This window comes from Peromyscus californicus, unplaced genomic scaffold (genome assembly GCF_007827085.1).
Source record: "Peromyscus californicus insignis strain IS unplaced genomic scaffold, ASM782708v3 Scaffold_10__1_contigs__length_136768540, whole genome shotgun sequence".
NCBI classification, from domain to species: domain Eukaryota; kingdom Metazoa; phylum Chordata; class Mammalia; order Rodentia; family Cricetidae; genus Peromyscus; species Peromyscus californicus.
Window position 1 is genome coordinate 61911069 of NW_026294391.1, and position 26369 is coordinate 61937437.

General features: G+C 40.6%; 1 protein-coding gene across 1 annotated transcript in view; it reads right to left on the bottom strand.

The window, feature by feature from the left end:
* Nucleotides 1-741: 741 nt before the first annotated feature.
* Nucleotides 742-26369, bottom strand: part of Magt1 (magnesium transporter 1) — a 43025-nt gene continuing 17397 nt past the window's right edge. Inside the window, exons 3-10 of the mRNA XM_052734641.1 lie at nucleotides 24811-24928; nucleotides 23024-23164; nucleotides 22426-22566; nucleotides 18833-18922; nucleotides 17776-17839; nucleotides 15460-15534; nucleotides 6046-6136; nucleotides 742-3547 (exon numbers count right to left, since the gene is read on the bottom strand). Of these exons, the coding sequence (XP_052590601.1) occupies nucleotides 3532-3547; nucleotides 6046-6136; nucleotides 15460-15534; nucleotides 17776-17839; nucleotides 18833-18922; nucleotides 22426-22566; nucleotides 23024-23164; nucleotides 24811-24928 (736 nt within the window). The 3' untranslated portion in view covers nucleotides 742-3531. The remainder of the gene's footprint in view (nucleotides 3548-6045; nucleotides 6137-15459; nucleotides 15535-17775; nucleotides 17840-18832; nucleotides 18923-22425; nucleotides 22567-23023; nucleotides 23165-24810; nucleotides 24929-26369) is intronic.

Consider the following 26369-nt stretch of genomic DNA (forward strand, 5'->3'; position numbering starts at 1 on the left):
AAATTTAGGCAAATCTAATTATATATTTAAGATGGAATATTCTAATTAAGAATCCCCCCCCCTGCTTTTGAGACAGGGTTTCTCTGTGTAGCCCTGGCTGTCCTGGAACTTGCTCTGTAGACTAGGCTGGCCTCAGACTCAGAGATCCACCTGCCTCTGCCTCCCAGTGCTGGGATTAAAGGTGTGTGCCACCACTGCCCAGTTTAAGAATCCCCTTTTGCTATTTCAAATTGACCCCTGTATAGAGAGGTGCCATGGTTTGAGTGGGAAATGCCTTCACAGGCTCATTTATTTGGTCTCTAGCCAGTGGTAGTATGAGGCTGTGGAAGCTTTTTTTTTTTTTTTTTTTTTTTTTGGTTTTTCGAGACAGGGTTTCTCTGTGTAGCTTTGGTGCCTGTCCTGGATCTCGCTCTGTAGCCCAGGCTGGGCTCGAACTCACAGAGATCCACCTGCCTCTGCCTCCTGAGTGCTAGGATTAAAGGTGTGCCGCCGCCAGGAGGCTGTGGAAGCTTTAAAAGATAGAGTCTTGCTAGAGGTCATCATTGGGGGTTATATAACCTGGCTCTCCTCCTGCATCCAGACTGCCTGTGGGCTTCATGCTCCAGTTGCCATGTCTTCTCAATAATATACTCCCCTGGAAGTGGGAGCCAAAATGAACCCTTTCTCCCTTAGGCGCTCTAGTCAGAGTATTGTCTAACAGTAACAGAGGAGAAATGAATACCACAGAGAATCAAACACCTGTAATTTAGATTGCAAAAGTTTATTGATAGGAAGCAGTAAGCCAGACATTTGCTTATCTTTGCCATAATAACGTATCATTTTTGAACAGTATATTAAAAATACGTAATGAATTATATTTAAACCAGTACTAGAAAAGTAAGAATCTACTTAAGGCACTTCAGATAAAAGCTAAATTTAAATTTTCCCCCAAAGTAACACTATTTTAAGCGAGAAAATCTGCTTTCCACAGATTTTAGCCAGAGCACGCCTTTCTTCGTGCTGAAGAATGTTGCTCTTAAACAGAGAGAAAACAGACAGAACACTAACCATGGAAGATGACCTGGAACTACAGATACACAGTGGGAGTACTGCCCAGTTCAACCTTACAAGTCAGGGTGGTGTCGCCCAAGTTTCCTGAAAACCACAGCCTAAATGCATTTGGCAGAGACAAGTACAAGAATAGCTGAATCACTCAATTTATAAGGAACAGTCAACTGTATCCTCTTATTCATCAAATTTGTAACAATGACAACAAAAACCCCATGTAAAACATTTCTTCTGGCCAATCATGTCTTCTTTCCACAAACCTCTATTATATAAGATAAGGGAGGGCTATTACATGACAGCAGGAAAAGTCACAGTATCTTTTCTTTTTGTCTTTGGGATAAGGTCTCATGTAGCTCAGGCTGGCCTTAAACTCACTATGTACCCAAGGATGACCTTGAACTTCTGATCTCCCTGTCTGTCTCCTGAGTGCACTGGGATTACATGCATGCACCAGCACATTTGGGTTATGTGATGTAGTGGATCGAACCCAGGGCTTCCTGTATGGTAGGCAAATACTGCATCAATGTAAGCACATACCCATCGCTGTATCTTTTAAATGCAGCATTTCTAATATTCTTTACATTTTTTCAGTTATAATTCTCATTTTTTTGTGGTGCTGGGGATTGAACCCAGGGTCTCACACATGCTAGCCAAGTGCTCTACCACTGAGCTATATCCCAACCCCACATGTTCTTAACAGTGGCATTTCCAATTACTCTTCACAACTCTGGTGGAGGCCAGAGTTAGACATATTATAACCATGACTTAAATATTCCTCATGGAAATTTAGTTAGCTTATATGGTTATTTCTGCTATCAGAGAAAAAGACAAAATTCAAACACAATCCCTTCACAATTTTATTATAGGCATATTTTTTAAATGGGGTGTTGATATGATGCTAGACTGTGCCTCAAATTCTTGGACTGCAGGGATCCCACTTCAGCCACCAGGGCAACTAAGAGCTGAGACATGTGCACACCCCGATTCTTTGTATCTCTAAAACGATAGCAGAAAGCAGATCAGGGTCAATGGTGGTGCATGCCTGTAATCCAGCACTTGGAAAGCTGAGACATGAGGATCAATGTGAGCTGGAGGTGAGTTGGGTCTCCATAAGGGAGTTCAAGACCAGCCAGTGCTATATCTCAAAAAGGCAAAAACAAAGAAAAAGGACCAGGTTTCAAGAAACATCTCTTTTAGAAAACAAACACATAAAAAAAACAAAAGCCAGAGCAGGCTTCAAGGAATACTTATTTAAAAAACAGCCAGGTTTCAAGGAACAGCCTTTAAAAACAAACAAATGAACAGAATTCACAGACCAGGTTTTAAGAAATAGGTCCTTTTACTTGTGGCACTGAGGATTGAACCCAGAGTGTTACTCATGCTAGGCGAGCACTCTACTACCGAGCTACAACCTCAGCTTGAAAACATTTCATTTCTCTTCCTTTTCTTTCTTTTTCTTTTCTTTTCTTTTCTTTCCTTTCTTTTTTTTTGAGACAGAGTCTCACTATGTAGTCCAGGCTGGCCACAAACAAAGACCAGCCTATGTCTGCCATAAGCCTGGCAAAACGTTTCATTTCTATCCATAGGCAGCAAATCAACATTTCATGATTTTCTTTTCTCTTTCTAAGAGAGTCCTTTCCATGAACACAACTCAGCTTATTTTTCTGTTAGGTAAAAATGAGATTAACGACAATGTCTAACTAACTTACACAAACATTTGAGACCACTTATAAGTTATACTGATTTTTAGCAACAAATTATTATTATTAGAGAAGGGCCTTTAAATAAAACTAGAAACATGAGTCAGAAATCTTTCCATGTACAAGGTAGTTATAGCATATTCATGCAGAAATCATAGGCTTGTAGTTAGAGGTACTTCTTAATGTATAAAAAAGGCATATGTAGCTCTGATTTCAGTAGGAAAGATACAGGAAGAAGACAGATTTAACTTTCCAAAGGCTACATGGTCCATTTTCAGAAGTTCACATAGTGCATATGATACCTTGGCCCAAAAGGAAAGATGTAAATCTCATACACCTGCCCAGAGGAAAACTAATGATGGCTTCCAGATGCAGCTGTTTGTAATAGGCAGAGGTGGAAATTCCTGCTTAGAACCTTCCATCCCCAACCTCGTAGAAGATCAATCAGATGACCAAAAGTTAACTAAAGTAGTTTCAAGTTTTGCTCTAAGTAAAATGAAGTAGTAGTTTTAAATTATTATAAAGTACTTAATTCTACAAAAATCAAATGTTTCATAAGTTCATAGGGAAGGGAAAGTTAAGAGGAGAATAATTTCAAATACTTCATGATCTTATAATTGCTTGTTAAGGCACTACACATCTTTGGTTAAATGATTAAACTATTTAAATCACTTGACAAAAAAGAGGTAATACAAAATACATGAGTTGCATTCTTCAAACACCACATATTTCTTATTTTTCAGTTTCCATTATTACCACACAGTTTGTGTCTCTGTAATCCTCTTTAACTCATCAGAAAGCTGAAACAAAATATATAATAATATATTAGTCTCTGATAGAAAACTTCTTATAAATACATAGTATGTTGATTTTAATATACGTACCATGACCTGAGTATCAATAACAAAAAGAGAAACACTGAAAGACCCAGTAGTCTTCCTTTTTTTTTTTTGAGACAGTGTCTCAGATAGTCCAAGTTGTCCTCAAACTCATTATATAGGCAAAGATAATCCAGATGTGATCCTGCCTCTGCCTCCGAGTGCTGGGATTATAGGTCTGTAATAACCATACCTGGCTCAGTATTCATAGTGGTATACCATAGGATGATGTATTAAAACAGAAATTATATAAGCTGGAGTGGTGGCTCAGCAGTTAAAAGCACTTACAGCTTTTGCAGAAGACTCAGGTTCAATTCCCAGCATCCACATGGCAACTCACAACTTCTGGTAACTCTAGTTCCAGGGGCCCCAAAACCCTTCACTGACCTCTGTGGGCACCAGGCATGCATGTGCTATACACACATATACACATGCAGGTAAAATACTCATACAGATAGAAATAAATCTTTAAAAAATTATGTTAACCACGGGTGGAGGTGGTGGCGCACGCCTTTAATCCCAGCACTCGGGAGGCAGAGCCATGCGGATCTCTGTGAGTTCGAGGCCAGCCTGGCCTACAGAGCGAACTCGAGGAGAGGCACCAAAGCTACTCAGAGAAACCCTGTCGCGAACAAACAAACAAACAGTTTAGAAAAAATTATGTTAACCAATACTCAGTTTGTAGAACCAACACAGTCCAGCCACCATTTCAGTTCCCTGTAACAGCAAAACCAAGAACCTAAAATATAACAATTTCCTCCCCTAGCAACAGCGATCTCTATGAACATTTCAAACTATGTAGCTGTTTCCTTTTCTGATTTTTTTATAGATTTATTTTTATTAATTTTAATTATGTGTTATGTATGTGTCTGCATGTATGTGTGCACGAGTGCAAGTGCCCTCAGCAGCTAGAGGCAGTGGATCCCCTGGAGTTGGAGTTATGGATGGCTGTGAGCCACCTGACATACATGGGTACTGGGAAGCACCGATGACTCCAGCTCCAGAAAACATGACACCACTTCTTAAAACACACACGGACACACAAAACAAAACAAACAAATAAACAAAAAACCAAGGAGTCAGAGAGATGGCTCAGTGATTAAGAGTGTTTGCTGCTCTTCTAGAGGACCTGAGTTCAGTTTCTAGTACCCACATAGAGCATCCTATAACTCTAACCCCAGCTCCAGGGGAAATGATGTCCTCTTCTGGCCTCTGCATACATGTAGTATATATATTCTCTCTCACACACAAATAAAAAAATAAAATATTTTTTTAAAACTCACAAACAAAACTGGGTGGTAGTGACACACACCTTTGATCCCAGCACTTGGGAGACAGGTAGTTGGATCTCTGTGAGTTTGAGGCCAGCCTGGTCTACAAAGTAAGTTCCAGGACAGCTAGAGCTATTACACAGAGAAACCCTGTCTCAAAAAACCCAAAAAATGAAATAAAATAAAATAAAAAAACCTTACAAACCAAATTCCTTATAACCCCACAAAAGAAATCACCAGACAGCTGGGCATGGTGATACATAACCTTTAAGCCCAGCACTGGAAGGCAAACACAGGCAGATCTCTATGATTTGGAGGCCCCATCTCAAAGGGGGGGGGGAGGAGAGGGGGAGAGAGGGAGAGAGAGAGGGAAAGAGGGAGAGAGGGACAGAGGGAGAGAACGAGAATACCACACAGACCAGGCCAAGGGAGGTACATGCCCCTAGTACCAGCACTTGGGATGCAGAAGCACTGCTGCCAAGTTCATAGGCAGTCTGGTCTACATAATGAGTTACAAGCCAGTGAGGGATACACAAAAAACCACCAACAACACATAAAACACAGTCTTAAATAAAAGGACCCCCTCCAAAAGGCTGAGTATGGTAGTGTATGCCTATAATTCCAGAACTTGGGTGATAGAGACAAGAGGATCAGGAGTTTAAGGCTAGCCTGGGGTAGGTGAGATCCTGTTGCAAACAAAAACAAAACCAAAACAGAAAAAAAGTAGAAGTCAAGAGACTTTTCAAAATGAAGGAATAAAAAGCTAAGCAATAAAAATATTACAGGCTGTGCAGTGGTGCACACCTTTAGTCCCAGCCCTTGGATTTCTTTTGTGGGGTTATAAGGAGTTTTGTTTGTAAGGTTTTCTTAAATTTATTATTATTATTATTATTATTTTGAGACAGGGTTTCTCTGTGTAATAGCTCTAGCTGTCCTGGAACTTACTGCCTTGGAAGGCAGAGGCAAGAGGATCCCTGTGAGTTCGAGGCCAGCCTGGTGTACAGAGTGAGTTCCAGGACAGTCAAGGCTGCTACACAGAGAAACCCTGTCTCGAAAAAAAAGAAAGAAAAACAACAAAAAACCAAAATATTATAAAGCAATATAATACTAACTCTAAGTATTTTAAGTATAGGTAAAATAAGAATATACCTGTATGGATAGCCATGGTATTTTGATCGAAAGATAGAGAGCATCCAACTGAAGAATAACACAACAAGTCCAATTCCAGCCACACACATCACTGTGAGGAAAAAAAAAGAGTAAAAATCATCAGGTTGTACCTACTAAATCACCAGCACAGTGTAGGCTTCATACTTCCAAAAAGGAAATTTTACTAAGAAACAGCTTTCCAATAGATTTAAGCTCTATTATAAGTGATAGGGTTTATCATTTTACTCTGGATTCTGAAGACAAGGCTTAGGAGGAAGAGGGGTGCCCTGGAAGAAAGGCACATCACAGAGCATAGGTATGGGCTTCTCTGAGAGTCACTCTCATCCCCGCCCCACCTCCCGCCCCAGACATGGTTTCTTTGTGTAGCTCTGGCTGTTCTGGGACTCACCATGTACATCAGGCTGGTCTCAAACTCAGAGAGATTCACCTGCCTCTGCTTCCCAAGTGCTGGAATAAAAGGCATCTGCCACTATGCCCAGCTCCCATCTTTTTAATCTTGCAGAGTTTGCATTGCTCGTAAGCTTACTCCACTACATTGCAATTGTCTATTTGTGTTCCTGTGCAATTTAATCAAATGAAACAATACATTTCTTTAAATATATCACACTCACTAGACATGGTGGTACATGCATATAATCCCAGGATTCATGAGGCAGAAGCAGAGGCAGCAGGATATAAGGTCAGGTCAGTCTATAAAGCAAGTTCCAGGCTAACCAGGGCTGCATAGCAAGACCCTGTCTTGAGAGATAAAAAAGATAAATTAAATAAAAGCATCACAGCCTTCAATAATTTAATGTTAAACTATTGTCTTATGTCTGTAATCCCAGCATTTGGGAAGAGGAGGTATGAATATCAGGTGTTCAAGACCAGCTTAGACTACATAGTAAGTGTGAGATCAGCTTGGCCTACGTGAGATCATCTCCAAAAGACAAAAAAGGTCAAACATAGAGCTGGAGAGATGGCTCAGCAGTCAGCAGTAAGGACTGCTCTTGCAGAGGACACAAGTTTACCTCCAAGCACTCCTATCATGTAGTTCACAATCACCTGTAACCCCCAATTCCAGGAGGGATCCAACACCTCTGGCCTCCAAGGGCACCTATACTCACGCGCGCATACCCATACACAGACAAACACAGACAGACATATAATTAAGCATTATAAAAATAAATCTTAAGCCGGGCGGTGGTGGTGCACGCCTTTAATCCCAGCACTCGGGAGGCAGAGCCAGGTGGATCTCTGCGATTTCGAGGCCAGCCTGGTCTACCAAGTGAGTTCCAGGAAAAGGCGCAAAGCTACACAGAGAAACCCTGTCTCAAAAAAACAAAAACAAAAACAAACAAACAAAAATCTTAAAGAAAGGCCATGTGTGGTGGAGCACACATGTAATTCAATACTCAGGAGGTAAAATATAGAACCAATCGTTCAAGACCACCTTGATCTACATGGGGAGTTCAGATGCAAGCATGCTCTTTTTACATAGCAAATTCCAAGCTAGTCAGGGCTATATAGTGAGACTATCTTTAAAAAAAAAAGATGCCAGGTGGTGGTGTACCTACAATTCAATGAAAATGAATACACAACATACCCAAACTTATGGGACACAAGGAAAGCGGTGCTAAGGAGAAAGTTCATAGCATCAAGTGCCTACATAAAGAAACCGGAGAGATCTCATAGTAGCAACTTGACAGCACGCCTGAAAGCTCTAGAATAAAAAGAAGCAAGCATACCCAAGAGAGGTAGACTGCAGGAAACAATCACACTGAGGGCTGAAATCCATGAATAGAAACAAAGAGAAAAATACAAAGAATTAATGAAACCAAGACTCAGTTCTTTAAGAAAATCAACAAGATAGACAAATTCTTACCAAACTAACGAAAAGGCAGAGAGACAATATCTAAATAAACAAAATCAGAAATGAAAAGGGGGACATAACAACAGACACAGAGGAAATCCAGAGAATCATAAGGACGTACTTTATTTTTTTAATATATTTTTATTTATTTATTATGTATACATTTGCCAGAAGAGGGCACTAATCTCATTATAGATGGTTGTGAGCCACCATGTGGTTGCTGGGAATTGAACTCTGGTCCTCAGGAAGAGCAGCCAGTGCTCTTAACCTCTGAGCCATCTTTCCAGCCCAAGGACGTACTTTAAAAAAACTGTACACCGCCCCCACCCAAAGAAAAGAAGGAAAGAAAAAGCTGGGGTGGGGTGGTGGTGGCATATGCTTCTAATCCCAGCATCCAGGAAGCAAAGGCAGGTGGATCTCTGTGAGTTCCAGGACAGACTAGTCTACAGATCAAGTTCAAAGACATCGAGGGCAACACAGTGAAACCCTGTCTTGAAAAACCCAACCCAAACAAACCAAAAAAAAAAAAAAAAACCAACCAAACAAACAAACAAAACAACTAAAAAACCAGTACTCCACCAAATTGGAAAATCTAAAAGAAATGGATAATTTTCTCAATCGGTACCACTTACTAAGTTAAATCAAGATCAGATGAACAATTTAAATAGACCTATAACTCCTACTGAAATAGAAGCAGTCATTACACGTCTCCCAACCTAAAAAAGTCCAGGGCCAGATGGTTTTAGGGGAGAATTCTACCAGACTTTCAAAGAAGAGCTAATACCAATATTCCTCAAATTATTCCACAAAAGAGAAACAGGATCATTGCCCAATTCATTTTAGGAGGCCACTGTCACCCTGATACTCAAACCACAGAAAGACTCAACAAAAAAAGAAAATTACAGTCCAATTTCCCTCATAAACATTGATGCAAAAATAATCAATAAAATACCTGCAACCCAAATTGAAGAACACATCAAAAAGATCACCCACCATGATCAAGTGGGCTTCATCCCAGAGATGCAGGGATGGTTCAACATACAAAAATCTATCAATGTAATCCACCACATAAACAAACTGAAAGAAAATAACTCCACATTTTCTTCTCATTAGATGCTGAAAAAGCCTTTAACAAAATCCAACACCCCTTCATAAGTTTTGAAGAGAGTAGGGATACAAGGAACATACCTAAATGTTGTGGAATAATCCCTTTGTACACTGTGAAGATATGTCACTGTGATTGGTTTAATAAACAAGCTGACTGGCCAATAGCTGAAGAGGATAAAGTTAGGCAGGAGAGCCAGAATTCTGGGAAGAGGAAGGGCAGAGTCAGAGAGTTGCTGGCAAATGAAGAGAAGCAAGATGAGAATGTCATACTGAGAAAAGGTACCAAGCCACATGGCTAAACATAGATAAGAATTATGAGTTAATGTAAGTGTAAGAGTTAGCTAGCAACAAGCCTAAGCTATTGGCTGGGCATTTATAATTTATATTAAGCCTCCAAGTCAATTATTTGGGAAGTGGCTGCCAGGTATTTGGGAATAGTGGACGGGAGAGATTCATCCGTCTACACCTAAACATGATAAAAGCAATTTACAGCAAGTCTAAAGCCAACATTAAATTAAATGGAGAGAAACTCAAAGCAATTCCACTAAAATCAGGAACAAGACAAGGTTGTCCACTCTTTCCCTATCTATTCAATATAGTACTTGAAGTTCTAGCTAGAGCAATAATAAGACAACTAAAGGAGATCAAGGGGATACAAATTGGAAAGGATGGAGTCAAAGTATTGCTATTCGCAGATGATAAGATAGTACACATAAGTGACCCCAAAAAATTCTGCCAGGGAACTCTTACAGCTCAGAAATACTTTCAGTGAAGTGGCTGGATGTAAGATTAACTCCAAAAAAATCAGTGCCCTTCTGTATACAAATGAACTGAGAAAGAAATCAGGGAGACAACTCCCTTCACAATAACCACAAATAATATAAAATATGCTTGGGGTAACAGAGCAAGCAAAAGACCTGCAAAATGAAAACCTCAAGTCTAGCCAGGTGTGGTAGCACATGCCTTTAATCCTAGCACTCAGGAGGCAGAGGCAGGCGGATCTCTGTGAGCTCAAAGCCAGCTTGGTCTACAAACAAGTTCCAGGACAGCCAGGGATCTATTAGAGAAACCCTGTCTTGAACCCCTCTCTCCCAAACAAACAAACAAACAAAATCCCAAACAAAAACAAAAACTTCAAGTCTTTGAAGAAAGAAATAGAAGAAGATATCAAGAAGATGGAAAGACCTCTCATGTTCATGGATCAGTAGGATCAACATAGTAAAAATAGCTATCTTACCAAAAACAACCAAAAAGCCCAGGATAGATTAAAAGCAATCTTGAACAATAAAAGAACTGCTGGAGGTATCACCATCCCTGATCTCAAACTCTACTACAGAACTATAGTAAAAAACAAAACAAAACAAAAAAACACATGGTATTCACAGAAAAACAGACATACTGATCAATGGAATTGAATCAAAGATCCAGACATAAACCCATACACCTATAGATACCTCATTTTTGATAAAAGAACCAAAATTATACAATGGAAAAAAAAGAAAGCATCTTCAACAAATAGTGCTGGTTAAACTGAATGTCTGCATGTAGATAATGCAAATAGATCCATATTTATCACCCTTCACAAAACTCAAGTCCAAGTGGATCAAAGACCTCAACATAAAACCAGAAACACTGATCCTGACAGAAGAGAAAGTGGGGAACAGCCTTGAACACACAGACACAGGAGACAACCTTCCTGAACAGAACACCAACAGCACAGGCACTGACATTAACAATTAGTAAATGGGACTTCACGAAACTGAAAACTTCTGTAAGGCAAAGGACACCATGAAGGGGCCAAATTAGTAGCCTATAGAATTGGAAAATATTTTCACCAATGCCATATCAGGTAGAGGGTAATATCCAAAATAATATAAAGAACTCAAGAAACTAGATATCAAGAAAAGAAATAATCCAATTTTAAAAATGGGGTACAGATCTAAACAGAGAATTCTCAATAGAGGAAAAGAAAATGACTGAGAAATAAAATAATACTCAACATCCTTAGCCATCAGGCAGGGAAATGTAAATTAAAACTACTTTGAGATCCCATCTTACACCTGTCAGAATTGCTAAGATCAAACACAAGTGACTGCTCATCCTGGCCAAGGATGTGGAGCAAGGGGAACACTCCTCCATTGCTGGTGGGAGTACAAACTTGTAGAGCTACTATGGAAATCATTATGGCAGTTTTCCCAGAAAATTGGGAATCAATCTACCTCAAGACTCAGCTATACCACTCTTACCCAAAGAAAGCTCCATCCAACCATAAGGACAACTGCTCAACTATGTTCATAGCAACTTTATAATAACCAGAAACTGGAAAAAAACCAAGATGTTCCTCAACTGAAGAGTAGATGAATTAAATGTGGTACAGTTAAACAATGGAGCATTACTCAGCTGTTAAAAAAAATATCAAGCCAGGCGGTGGTGGCACACGCCTTTAATCCCAGCACTCGGGAGGCAGAGCCAGGCGGATCTCTGTGAGTTCGATGCCAGCCTGGGCTACCAAGAGAGTTCCAGGAAAGGCACAAAGCTACACAGAGAAACCCTGTAGCGCACACCTTGGGAGGCAGAGACAGGAGGATCTCTGTGAGTTTGAGGCTAGCCTGGTCTACAGAGTGAGTTCCAGGACAGCTAAAGCTATAGAGAAACCTTGTCTCAAAAAACAAACAAAAAATAGAAAAAATTACCTGAGTGAGGTAATCTAGACCCTGAAAGACATCATGGTATGTACTCACTTTTAAGTGGATGCTAGCTGCTAAGTAAATGATAATCATGCTTCAATCTACAGACCCAGAAATGCTAAGTAACAAGTAGGGATCTAAAGGGGGATGCATGGATGTCTCTGGGAAGGGGAAATAGAATTATCGGGTGGACTGGGAGTGGGTGGTGATGGGAACAGGAGGGATCAGGTGTGTTTGTGTGGGGGGTGGCGATGGAGGGAGAGTGTACTGGAACAGGAGGGCATTTGTGTGTGAGAGAGAGTATGTGTGTGTGTGTGTGTGTGTGTGAGAGAGAGAGAGAGAGAGAGAGAGAGAGAGAGAGAGAGAGAGAGAGAGAGAGAGAGAGAGAGAGAGAGAGAGAGATGTGGAAATCTAGTCTAGGAGAAACTTCAAGGATGCTCCAAGAGTGACCTTAGGGAGGACTTATAGTAATGGAGGATTCATAGCCTGATCTGGCCATCCCCTGTAACCAGGCAAGGCTTCCAGAGGTGGGACTGGGACAATAACCCAGCCACAAAACCTTCTACCTATAATCTATCCCGCCTGCAAGACGTACTCAGGCAATGGAGGCACAGAACTTGTGGGAGTGGCCAACCAGTGACTTGTCTAATTTGAGGTCCACATCCTGAGATGGAGCCCATGCCCACTGCCTGGATGACCAGGAACCAGAGCTGGATAGCCCAGAGATCTATTTTAGAAAAAAAATTAATAAAATGATTCCTAACAATATCCTTATATATTCATCTATCAGTGCCTAGCTCAATCATCATCAAAGAGGCTACCACTGGCAGCTGACAGGAGCACATGCAGAAATCCACAGCCAAACATCAGGCAGAGAGTAAGCCCAAATTGGAGATCTCCCCTGGGTCCCTCTTCTTCAAGCTTGGGAAACCCCGAAGAAGAGTGGGAGGAAGAAATGTAGGAGCCAGAGGGGTCAAGGATACCAGGAGAACATGGCCTACAGACTTCAACTAAACACGAATCATAGGGGCTCACAGAGACTGAGGTGGCAATCAGGGAGCCTGCATGGGTCAGAACTAGGTACTCTGCAAATATATATATATATATATATATATATATTATGTTTGTTAGCTTGGTGCTTTTGTGGGACTCCTTACAGTAGGGGTGGGGGTGTCTGACTCTTTTGCCTGCTCTTGGGACTTTTTCCTCCTCCTGGGTTGTCTCATCCAGCCTTGATATGAGGGTTTGTGCCTGGTCTTATTGTATCTTGCTGTGTTTGGTGGATACTCTTGGGAGGCTCGCTCTTTTCTGAAGGGAAACAGAGGACAGTGGATATGGGGGAAAGGGGAGGTGGGAGAGGTAATAGGAGGAATGGAGGGAGGGGAAACTGCAACTGGGATGTATTAAAAACAAAAAAATTAAAAAAGTTTAAAAAAACAAGAAACAAATCACAATTGGGCCATCAAGAAAAGTAAAAAAAGGTACTTGCTGCCAAGCCTGACTAACTGAATTGGATCCCCAGGACCCACATAGCAGGAGAAAATGAATTCCTACAAGTTATCCTTTCACTTCATCATGCATGTTGTAGCATGCTCACACACATTCACATGCATGTATGTGTGCACACAAACATACAAGAAATAAATAATATAATAAATGAAAATACTTAAATCTAGAAAATTAAAAAATCAGACATGTATTATATATTAAATGGTTAATAAATATATATTCTTCTTGTAACATGAAGGATTTATTTTTATAATTTTTTTTTTTTTGGTTTTTCGAGACAGGGTTTCTCTGTGTAGCTTTGCGCCTTTTCCTGGAACTCACTTGGTAGCCCAGGCTGGCCTTGAACTCACAGAGATCCGCCTGGCTCTGCCTCCCGAGTGCTGGGATTAAAGGCGTGCGCCACCACTGCCCGGCTTATTTTTATAATTTTTTGAGACAGGGTCTCACTATGTAACAGTGAATGGCCTGGAAGTTGCTGGGATTACAGGTATGCACCACCATGCTTGGCAAAAGTATCTGTTAAATCAGAAGTCTAATATATTCATCTTTTTACAGAAAATAAAATATTAGGTATGAATGATTTTTATATTTTAACAAAATTCCAGAGATTATGCTAACTAGAAATTATATTGTAGGCATCTTCCAATGTGTGAATATTTGGAAGGTCTTATGTAATCTGAGGTGACCTCAAACGCACTATGTAGCAAAGGATGGCCTTGAACTCCTTATTCCTTCTGCTTCTATCTCCCAAGCGCTTGAATTGTGTGTCACCTTGTACAGATTTTTTGTTTTTGAGACAGGGTTTTGCTACCTATTAAAGGAAAGCCTGACCTGGCAGCAATCATCTTGTCTCAGTCTGGCGTGCTGGGATTATAGACTATACTACCACACTCAATAATATGCGAATGTTCTAAAGCATAAAAAGTTGATGCTTCCAGGGGTCCAAGTTTTAGAATTACAGGTGTGTGCTGACACTCTCTACCTAGGTTTTTTTTGTTTATTTTGTTTTAAGGAAAGGTCTTCAACATATAGCCCTGTCTGTCCTGGAACTTGCTATGTTCACCAGTGTGGCCTCAAACTTGCATAAATCTTACTTCTACCTCCCAAGGGTTTAATTTTTAAAGTGAGTATAAAATTCAAAACACACACACACACACACACACACACACACACACACACACACACACACACACACTCCTTTAGTACTGTTGGTGACCTTGTCTGTGTAGGACAGGCACCCCACCACAGAGCTATATCCCCAGGCCTGCCCAGTTTTTTCTGTTGTTTTGTTTTGGATATTGGGGATTGAATCTAGAGCCTAGTACATGCTAGGCAAGTACTCTACCACAGTTATATGCCCAGTCTTCTTTTGACTGTTTTATTTTGAGACAGTCTTGCAGTCTGGCTTCCATCTCATTTTATAGAGCAGTTAGGCCTTGAACTTGTGATCCTCCTACCTCACCCTCCTAAATGTATGGAATTATGGGCCAGTACCATCAAGTCTGGTTCCCACATACACAGTTTTTTAAATCGTTTTTACAGACAGGGCTGGAGCAGTGGGTTAGTTGGTAAAGTACTTGCCTAGCACATACCAATCCCTGGGTTCAGTCCCCACCAAAGCACAGAACCAGACACAATGGCATTATCTTTAATCCTAATACTTGGAAGGCGGAAAGATGAGGATCAGAAATTCAAGGTTAGCTAGTTTGAAACCGATCTAGGCTCTATGAGACCTGTCTCAAAAAATCAAGATGCTCTTGTGTTTTTTGCATGTTTTTGGTTTTGGTTTTTTGAGAGAAGGTTTCTCTGTGTACCCCTGGCTGTCCTGGAACTTGCTCTGCAGACTAGGCTGGCCTCGAACTCAGAGATTCACCTGCCTTTGCCTCAAAAGTGCTGGAATTAAAAGTGTGCATCACCACCACCTGGCTACAAGGTGTTCTTATGAGTGGAAAGAGATGATGAACATGGAGCAGGCTGAGGCAGGAGGACTGCAAGGTCAAAGTCAGCTTGGCCACATAGCAGAGCTTATCTCAAAACAAACAAAAAAATTAACCAAAAAAAGTGGAAAGAAATAGATTATATTAAAATTATTAGTTGTTTTTGGTGGAATAATATAGAACACTCTTCTTAGAAGTTTCAGTTTCTTTTTTGTATTTTCTATAAAGGGAAAATTAATTAGAGAGGGTTGTTTTTTTCTCCATTAAAGGCAGAATTGGAACACTGTGCTCTGTGACTTACTCCTTCGCTTCCCAATGTCCATGTCAGAGGTAGCAGCTTCACATAAAAGCACCATGCCTAAGGTAACTCCACCATCTTAGAAAAACTGGTTAAGGAGAATTCATGTAGCCACAAAAGACATACCACTTTCCTATTCCCAGTTTCTCATGAAGAAAATTAAGATGAATATATAAACCTTCAAGTCTTAATTTTAAAACAGTAACCAAAACTAATACTCTAATATTATACAATATTATTTATTATAAAGATTTAATTAAAAAGTAAGGTTGAACCAGGTGGTGGTGGTGCATGCCTTTAAATCTCAGTACTTGGGAGGCAGAGCCAGGCGGATCTCTGTGAGTTCGAGGCCAGCCTCGTCTACAGAGTGAGGTCCAGGCACCAAAACTACACAGAGAAACCCTGTCTCAAAAAAAAAAAAAGGAAAAAAAATCCCGCTTATGCTTGGCAGTGGTGATGCATGCCTTTAATCTCAGCACTCAGGAAGCAGAGGCAGGAGGATCTCTGAGTTGGAGGCCAGCCTGGTCTACAGAGCGAGTCCCAGTATAGTCAGAGCTATACAGTGAAACTCTGTCTCAAAAAAGCAAAACAAAAGAAAAACAGCAACAACAACAAAAAACACAAATCCCACCTATGTATAAAATGAGCTTTTGTAGCTGGAGAGATGGCTCAGTGGCTAAGAGCACTTGCTGTTCTTCCAGAGGTCCTGAGTTCAATTCCCAGTAACCACATGCTGACTCACAACTGTTTATAATGGGATCTGATGCCCTCTTCTGGCATGCAGGCATACATGCAGACAGAACACTCATACATTTAAAAAAAAAGTATAAAATGAGCTTTTTGGATATCATACCGTGAAATAAACTGCCTGAACACAGCAATTTTCTAACTTCATACACTACAAAATACTAAGTAGTCACTGTTAGCACTTTATCATCTCTGAAAAGGACTTACTTGAAATCCACACCATTTAAGACAATAGCAATTCACTTTTAATGGAAAATAATCTCAAAAACTTCCCAGATTTTCAACAATTAATATTCAGAGTACAAATTATGACTCAGCTAGGCAATTTTGTCTTATTCTAATGAAAAAGGAAAATCCCTCATGTGGCATGACCTTATACTTATTCATTTTAGTAACAGTAGCTGTATTCATCAAAATGGAAATACTACAAACAGTAAGCACATCACATAGTTGAATAATAAAATAAGCAGTATCAATGTTTAAAACAAAACCAGTATGTTCAAGGAGAACAGAGAACATCACCTGTACTTTCCATTCCTAAGTTAATTATGGGCATGATGCACATGTATGCTGCTGCATGTGGGTGTAATTAAGTGCTAAGAGAGAAACAGGTGTTCTGATGAGGCCCTCCACCCGACAATATTCATCTCTACCTTCTTTTGCTTTCTCTTAAGTAAGTAGCCTCTTGTGAGGAACGCCTGTCCATTTTCCATGTTGATAATTAATTGATTGCTGTATATATGGGTGTGTGTGACACAGGTGTACTTGTGTCACAGCAGATGTGTAGAGGTTAGAAGACAATTGACAGAAACTGGTTCTTTCCTCCACCGTGTTGGTCCTGGAGAACCAACTCAGGTTGTCAGGGTGGGCAGAAGGCAAGCTCTTTACCGTTTGGGCCTTCTCTCCAGCCCACTGCTGGGTTTGCTTTTGCTTTCAAGTTAAGTTACTCAGCCACGTCTCTTCTCCAGTATTTTTCCTTTTTCTTACTGTGGCTCTTTATATCTAGGTTTTCTCTGAACGATGCCAGGAATTGAACTCAGGGTCTTATACATGCTAGGTAAGTGCTAAACCACTGAAGTATATCTCAGCTCCAATTATGCCTTTAGCCTATTAAAATAATGTTTCATTATATTTATTTATTGATATTTCTTATTTCTTTGAAACAGGGTTTCTCTGTGTAACAGCTCTGGGTGTCCTTGAACTCTCTCTGTAGACCAGGCTGGCCTCAAACTCACAGAGATCCTCCTGCCTCTGCCTCCCAAGCACTGAGATTAAAGGTGTGCGCCACCACACCCGGTTTAATGTTTCATTTTAAACATTGCCTAAGCCTCATCTTTCTTCTAAATCCATACATTAATGAGCTAATCAACCTGGCTTGTCAGACTGAAGATTTGCCTCTCCTTAGTCTATAACTTATTGGGTCAAGAAGGAAGACAGAAGCAATAGAATCTCCAAAGGGTCTTATGCCTGCACTAGGACAGCAGCTCCAACCAAATCTGTACAGAGAGCAAAAGACTGTAAGAAAATAAGCAAATTAAAATCCAACACTAAAGACTTATCGTAAAAGGATACTGAACAGAAGAACAATGTGAGTTTCAGCTACAAACTGGGCCTGGCTGCTTCCATGGATATAGTTCTGGGAGAGGAAGACAAAATGGAATCTTTAAATTATACATTGAATTGTAGTGTCCTAACTCTAAAATATGATATGTTAAACCTTATGAAATTATCAATTCACTTGCTGTATGTAAGCATGTACCATACTTTGTTAGGCTATTGAAAGCTATTTCTATATTATTTATTTACTTCTTTCTTTGTATTTATACTATGTATACTATGTATAAAAATTAATAACAAAAATGTATGAGAAAAACAGTGGGTTTTTTTATTTGTTTGTATTTTTTTTTTTTTTTTGGTTTTTCGGAGACAGGGTTTCTCTGTGTAGCTTTGCGCCTTTCTGGAACTCACTTGGTAGCCCAGGCTGGCCTCGAACTCACAGAGATCCGCCTGGCTCTGCCTCCCGAGTGCTGGGATTAAAGGCGTGCGCCACCACCGCCCGGCTTTTTTTGGTTTTTTGAGACAGGGTTTCTCTGTGTTGTTTTGGAGCCTGTCCTGGATCTCACTCTGTATACCAGGCTGGCCTCAAACTCACAGAGATCCACCTGCCTCTGCCTCCCTGAGTGCTGAGATTAAAGGTGTGTGCCACCACTGCCCGGCTGGATTTGGTTTATTGATACAAATTTAAAGTTAATGTTTGAGAGCATAAAACAATGAGGAAAAACAATGTAAACATGACAACAGGGACCACATTTTTCCAATCAATCACCAAATCTGATAGTACCTACACAGTGCCTAAAAATAATAGATGCTCAAATTCTTGATTAATTCTTATATTTAGTTTGAGACTGACTTTCTTTCTTAGCCATCCTATTCAAAAGAACTCAACAAATGGAATAAAGAACAACCCACTTTGGAGTACTGTGTGCTCTAATTGTAACTGGAGTTCCTTAACAGAGATTAAAGAATCAAAACTATCTAGTTCCTGTATATGCTGGCTCTGGCCTCACAGGGTAAACGTAATTACATTAACTTTGGTATAAAATGCAAAGAAATTCCCAACTTCTCTTACCACATGTCCTGTATGGGGGTTCTTATGAGCATATGGTGGTCCTCTTATATGGTTCCACATTTGACCAGATGTCATAGCAAGTACAAAACACTAGGAAAAAAAATGGAATATTCATGGTCCAGCTAGCCCAATTGACTAGATAAGTAGGTACATGAAAATGCTTATCCATTTAGGAAACATAAGACATTTTTACTTTTCAAATAAATTATTTTTTCTTTCTTTTTTTTTTTTCTTCGAGACAGGGTTTCTCTATGTAGTTTTGGTGCCTGTCCTGGAACTCACCCTGTAGCCCAGGCTGGCCTCGAACTCACAGAGCTCTACCTGGCTCTGCCTCCCGAATGCTGGGATTAAAGGCGTGTGCCACCACTGCCCAGCAACAATATACAAAATTTTAGGACCAGAGAGATGGCTTTGCATATAAAGGTATTTGCCACAAATGCCTAACAATGTATTTGATCTCCAGGGGACCCACATGATGGAGGGTGATAAATGAACATGGGGACTTTTGAATTTGTACTAAATGCATTTTGTATTATGATATGGCCATAATTCTATGTGGGGGGGTCTGAGAGTGGAATGTGGTAGTTTTGAATGAGAATGAACCCCTGTGGTGGATTCAATGAAAATGGCCCCCATAGGCTCATAGGGAGTTGATGGGGATGAAATGTCTTTCTGTACGCTGCAAATATGTGTTCTCTGATTGGTTGATAAATAAAACCCTTTGGTCTATGGCAAGGCAGCTGAGAGGCAGGCAGGAAATTCAAAGAGAGAGACAGGAAGAAGGTGGGGGGAGGGGGAGAGATGTCAGCAAGCCACCTAAGGAGCAACATGTAATGGGATGCAGGTAAAGCCATGGAACATATGGGGATACATAGATTAATAGTTATGGGCTAATTTAAGATAGAGCTAGCTAGCAAAAGGCTTTACCCATGGCCATGCAGTTATAATAATATAAGCCTCTGTGAGTTTACTTGGGGGACACAAGTGGGAGAGATTTGTCCCGACTGCCAGCAGGCCAGGACACAGGAAATCTTCCAGCTACAGGGAGTGTCACTATTTGAAGGGATTAGGACATGTGGCCTTGTTGGGATCAGTGTGGCCTTGTTGGGGTAGGCTTTGAGGTTTCAGAAGCCCAAGCCAGGCCTAGTGGCTCTCTCTCTTCCTGCTGCCTGCTGATTCAGATGTAGAACTCTCAGCTACCTCCAGCACTATGTCTGCCTGTGTGCCACTATGCTTCTCGCCATGTTCATAATGGACTGAACCTCTGAACTGCAAGCAAGCCCCAATTAAATGCTTTTCGTTATAAGAGTTGCTATGGTCTACTGCTTCACAGCAATTGAACACTGACTAAAACAGACCTATAAACTCTTATGTTTGAATGCTTAGTATCCAGTAGATAGAACTGTCGGGGAAGGATTTGGAGGTGTGGCCTTTTTGGAGGAGGGTGAGCTCTGAAGTTTAAAAGAGTTGTGTCATTCCCAGAGTACTTTATGCCTCCTGACTGTGGATCGAGATGTGGGCTCTCAGCTGTTCCTTCACTCCACCATCATGAACTGTAGCCCTGCTTTCTTTTCTTTTCAACTTTTTTTTTTTGTTCTTTTTTTCGAGACAGGGTTTCTCTGTGTGGTTTTGGTGCCTGTCCTGGATCTCGCTCTGTAGACCAGGCTGGCCTCGAACTCACAGAGATCCGCTTGGCTCTGCCTCCCAAGTGTTGGGATTAAAGGGTGTGCACCACTGCCACCTGGCTCCCTGCTTTCTTTTATAAAGTTGCCCTGGTTAGGTGCTTTGTCACAGCAACAGAAAAGTAATCAAAACAATGACCTAAGTTCAATTTCCAGAATCCAAATAAAAGGGGCTGAGGGCATGTGGCTGGAGAGATGGCTCAGCAGTTAAGAGCATTTGCTTCTCTTGCAAAGTAGTGGAGTTTGGTTCCCAGAACCTCCACCAGGTGGTTCACAACAACCTATTACTTCAAGGGATCCTGTGCCCTCTTCTGGACTCCAGCCAACCTCACTCAAATCAGTGAAACACCTTCTGAAAACAACAACAAACCCCAAGGTAGATGGATCCTGAGGAATAACACCTGGGGGTTACCTCTGGCCTCCACACACACCTACACAAACAAGCACCAACATGCATATTCACCAAAACAAAAATGGGGCTGGGGACACAGCTCAGTGGGTAAATTGCTTGCTGTGAAAACAAGAGGGCCTGAGTGTAAATCCCCAGCCCCCAAAGCCTGGCATGGCTGTACATCCTCGAGTCCTTGTGTTAAGAAACAGACAGGCAGATCCCGAGAGTTTTTTGGCCTAGGCCAAATGGGGAGCTTCAGGTTCAGTGCAAGATGCAGTCTAAAAAAATAAGGTGGATCCAGGTGGTGGTGGCACACGCCTTTAATCCCAGCACTCGGGAGGCAGAGGCAGGCAGATCTCTGTGAGTTCGAGGCCTGTTGTAGAATATTATTTTTTTTCTTTCTTTTTTTTTTTTTCAAAATCTATACGGCATTTTCTTGATTAATGAATGATTTTTTAAAAAGGTTTATTTATTTATTATGTATACAGTATTCTGCCTGCATGTGTCCCTGCAGCCAGAAGAGGGCACAAGATCTCATTACAAGTGATGTGAGCCACTATGTGGTTGCTGGGAATTGAACTCAGGACCTCTGGAAGAGCAGTCACTGCTCTTAACCACTGAGCCATCTCTCCAGCCCAGAATATTAATTTAAGGTGTGTTACTTTTGTTTATGTTGCATTTGTTGCATGAAGCTGTGTTACTGTGCCCGTCTAAACACCTGATGGTTTAAGAGCTGAATGGTCACTAGCAAGGCAGGAGAAGATAGGTGGGGCTGGCAGGTAGAGAGAATAAATAGAGGGAAAAGAAAAGAAGTAGACAGCCACCCAGCTACACAACCAGTAATGGAGTAAGAGCAAGATTTGCAGAAGCAAAAGAATGGGAAAAGGCCAGAAGCAAAAGGTAGATGGGCTAATTTAAAGTTGAGAAAACTGGATAGCAACAAGCCAAGACAAGGCTGGGTGTTTATAAGTAATAGTAAGTCTCTCCATGTGTGATTTGAGAGCTGGATGAATGGCCCCCAAAAGAGCCAAAATAAGCCAGCCTGGTCTACAGAGTGAGTTCCACGACAGCCAGGGATACACAGAGAAACCCTGTCTCAGGGGGATTTAAAAAAAAGACAGAGAACAACAGAGAATGACTCTGGTCATCCTTCTCTGGCCTATGCATGTGCAGTTGTATGTATGTACACAAACATATTTGTACACACACACACACACACACAACAAAAAGCTATTTTTCACATAGATGAAAGCTAATAGAACCCAAGAAAAAATTCTGGTTGCAGTATATGTGCTTGTAACTCAGCATTAGGGATATGGGGACAGGAGGATCTCTGGGGATCACTGGTGAACTCCAGGTTCAGAGAGACCCACATCTCAAAAAAAAGTAAGTTGAAGAAGTGACTGAGGACGATACCCAATGTCAATCTGTGGCCTACACACAAAATAAAGAAAGAAAAAGAAAAAGGTAAAGAATATAGATTAGGTTCTTTTTCAATTTTTCTTCTTCAGTTCACTTACCAAAGCTGCAAAAGCCCATCCAGTTTTATTAAAGAGGAATTCCATATTGCTTCTTCGCAGATACACAAGTCCACCAATAACAGCCAGAAGCAATCCCAGCATTAGGGGTCCAGCATAATTTGGAGGTCTAATTACTCTAATCTAATGAAAAGGAGAGAGAAAAACATTCTAAAATATAAAATTTATTTTCTATTAATAATAATGAAATGAAAGCACTCAAAAAATGTATTTTCAGGAAAAAATACTATTTTTTTTACCATTTTACTCCAATCAAACAGTCTAAACTATATCCTAGAAACAACATGTTATAGGCATAGTATTATTTCAGTTAATCAAGACACAATACCTTTTAGATTAGGAAATGTTTGCCAACTACACACACTTAAGGTCAGGAAAATGGTTTCTAGTCTGAACTCAACAGGCTAAGACAAGGTATTTTATAATTTTACTTTTTATCAAGACGATGCTGTCAAATCCTACTTATGAAAGAACCGTCAAATTACTCCATCTCAGTGACATGAAGACAAAACCAGCTATGACCCCCTGTTTAGATTCAAAGACAGTAAAAAACACTTTTTTGTAAAGGAGAGAAACTTACATTGACATCCGTTCTGTCAGCGATCCACCGAGCAATCTGCTCAGCTGAAAACCCTCGCACCTGCAACTCATATGTATCGGCCCTTTTGGGTTTTCCTTTTGGAGGAAAGTTGATGAAAGTTGGAGCGGAATTCATGTTTAGCTAAATAAAGAGTAGCCATGGAAACATAAGTTACCAAGAAAATAATCTTGATGGCAAATAATAATTTTAAAATTTAGACCTTTTTTCAGACAGGGTTTTGCTGTGTCATCCAGGCTGGCCTTGAACTTGCAATAATCCTCCTGCCTCTGCTTCCTGAGTGCTAGGATTAAAAACATGTACCACTATGCCTGGTAGAAATTTAGGATTTTCACATATATGAAGATCATGATCATAGAGTTGAAATTTGTTGTGGAGCAGGCTTTCAAACACAAGGCTACCTGTGACTGTAACAATACACTTTATTATCCACATAGAAATTTCTAGGTAACATAACAACTTGAACAGGAAATTTCCCATACAAGTTATTTTAGATTATTCAGAGATTCTATTAAAAAATTAAGTATACATTCATGACACCTAAATTATTTATATAGCTATAACAACCTCATGTTACTAAAATGGGAAGAGGACTGTTTGAGCAATAAACTGAGTTCAAGACAAGCTTGAACAACTTAGTGAGACCCTGTCTTGAAATAAAACACCAGACACGGGGTCACACACCTGTAACCCCAGCACTGGGGAGGCAAAGGCAGGTAGATCTCTGAGTTTGAAGATCAGTCTGGTCTACACAGCGAGTTCCAGGACAGCCACCTCCCAACTGCTAGGAGTAGAGACACAAGTTACTGTCTCTGACTTGTTCTTTATGTATTTACAATAAAAATATGTATAAGTGGAATTCCCTGAAAAACAAGTCCTTGAAGGATAAGAACACCCTTCTGCCAAATAAGGTAATTATCTGGAAGACAAGGCTGCATTCGGTGGCAGAGATGATCTTGGATTGACCATCTTGATGAACCAGAACTGAGACAATGATCAGATGACACCTTGACCTGGCTGTTTAATTACATACACTTCTTTCCCTGTGTCCCAATCAATTCTTCTGTTTAAACTAGTACCAGTGGTGGGTGTCACTAATTATCTGTTCTTCCCACATTGAACAAATTCCTCTCTGCTTTACACACACACACACACACACACACACACACACACTCTTTGTGTGTGTGTGTGTGTGTGTGTGTGTGTGTGTGTGTGTGTAAGTTGTGAGGTAGGGCAATGAACACCTACAGTCCCAACACTTGGGAGATGGAGGAGGAAGGATTGGAAGTTTGTATCCAGCCTATGTTACACAGACCATGCCACACAACAACAAACTTAAAAGCGGGTGGATGTTACTTGCTTACTGCCTATTTTACTTAGTTGGTTGGCAGTGATTACTACTTTTGATTAGTCAAATTTTGCTTTTAGTTCACTAACTACTCTTCCTTTTACATTAAACTATTCCTATTTAACTTAACAATATTTTTAGATTTATTTATTCTATGTGTTTGAGTGTTTTGCTTGCATGTATGAATGTGTACTACATGCATGCCTGGTGCCTGTAGAGGACAGGTTATCAGATCCGCTGGAACTGGAGTTATGGATGTGGGTTCTGGAAACCAAACCCAGGTCCTCAGCAAGAGGAACAAGTGCTCTTAACTAAGTAGCCATCCCTCCAGCCCCACTATTTAACTTCTTATAATCACCAAACTGGTTTTTGCTTTATCCATACTTTATTCCTGTATAAAAGAAGAAACCAAACATCTTACCATTTGAAATACATCGGAACCTTCATCAAAATCCACCATGGCAAAAAATATCCTGTTGGTAAATGCACTGGAGTATCGCCAAGAGTTTGCCAGAATCTGGAATTCTTCATCAGCTTGCCTGAATGGAATCAGATTGGTGGGGAATAAAACAAAAAAAAAATATGAAACAATTTAAAAACCAACCCAGCTTATCAGCAGTAAAACAAAACCTAATTAAGTAATAGCAATTTTTGTTGTTTTTTCAAGACAGGGTTTCACTGTGTAGCCCTTGCTGTCCTGGAACTCACTCTGTAGACCAGGCTGGCCTCGAACTCAAAAATTCACCTGCCTCTGCCTCCTGAGTCCTGGGATTAAAGGCGTGCGCCACAACTGCCAAGCATAATGGCAATTTTTAGTGAAAGAAATATTAAAAATTATTGGCAAGCCAGGTGGTGGTGGCAGCGCACGCCTTTAATCCCAGAAGTCAGAGGCAGAGGCAGGCAGATCTCTGAGTTCAAGGCCAGCCTGATCTACAGATTGAGATCCAGGACAGCCAGGACTGTTACACAGTAAGAAACCCTGTCTCGGGAAAAAAAAAAGTCATTGGCAAGTAAGTCAGGTATAGTTGATAAGGTTAGAACACACTTTGTCTACGTATAAAAGGAGCCTTATATCTAAGTGTTGGAGATCTCATTAGAAATTAGTAATTACATTTCATGCCATATACCTTTATATGGTTTATTTTTGAATCCCAAAATAATCTTTTCCTTTTTTTAGGTTCATTTATTTATTTAATGTGCACTGGTGTTTTGCCTGTATATATTCTGTGTGAGAGTATTAGATCCCTTTGGAACTGGAGTTACAGTTGTGAGCTGACATGTGGTACTGGGAATTGAACTACTAAGCCATCTCTCCAGCCCCCAAAACAATTTTTAAAAACTTTCTTTTTGGGCTGGAGAGATGGCTCAGCGGTTAAGAAGAGCACTGGCTGTTTTTACAGAGGTTCTTAGTTAAAGTCCTAGCAACCACATGGTGGCTCCCAACCATCTGTAATGAGAACTGGCGCCCTCTTCTGGCATGCAGGCATACATGCAGGCAGAACACAGTATACATAATAATAAATAAATCTAAAAAAAAATTTCTTTTCAAGATGGGGTCTTACTATGTAGTCCTGGCTATTCTGGAACTCATTCTGTAGATCAGGCTGGCCTTGAACTTACAGAGATCTGCCTGTTTCTGTCTCCCGAGTGCTGGGATTAAAGGCGTGCGCCACCACAGCCAGGCTGTAAAACATTTTTGGTAGTCAGTGAAAAAACAAATCCAGCTAATTTCCTCTACAAGTTGTGGGGGCTTTCCCCTTCAGTGTTTTTTTTTTCTCGAGACAGGGTTTCTTTGTATAGCTCTGGCTGTCCTGGGACTAAAGGATTCATTTATATGTATGTGTGTCTGTGTGGGGGTGCCAGTGCCCACTGAGGCCAGAGGCATCAGATCTACCTGAAACTGGAGTTGCAGGCAGGTTATGAGCTGCACACCATGGGTTCCTGGAACTGAGACTGGGTCCTCTGCAAGAGCAATAATGG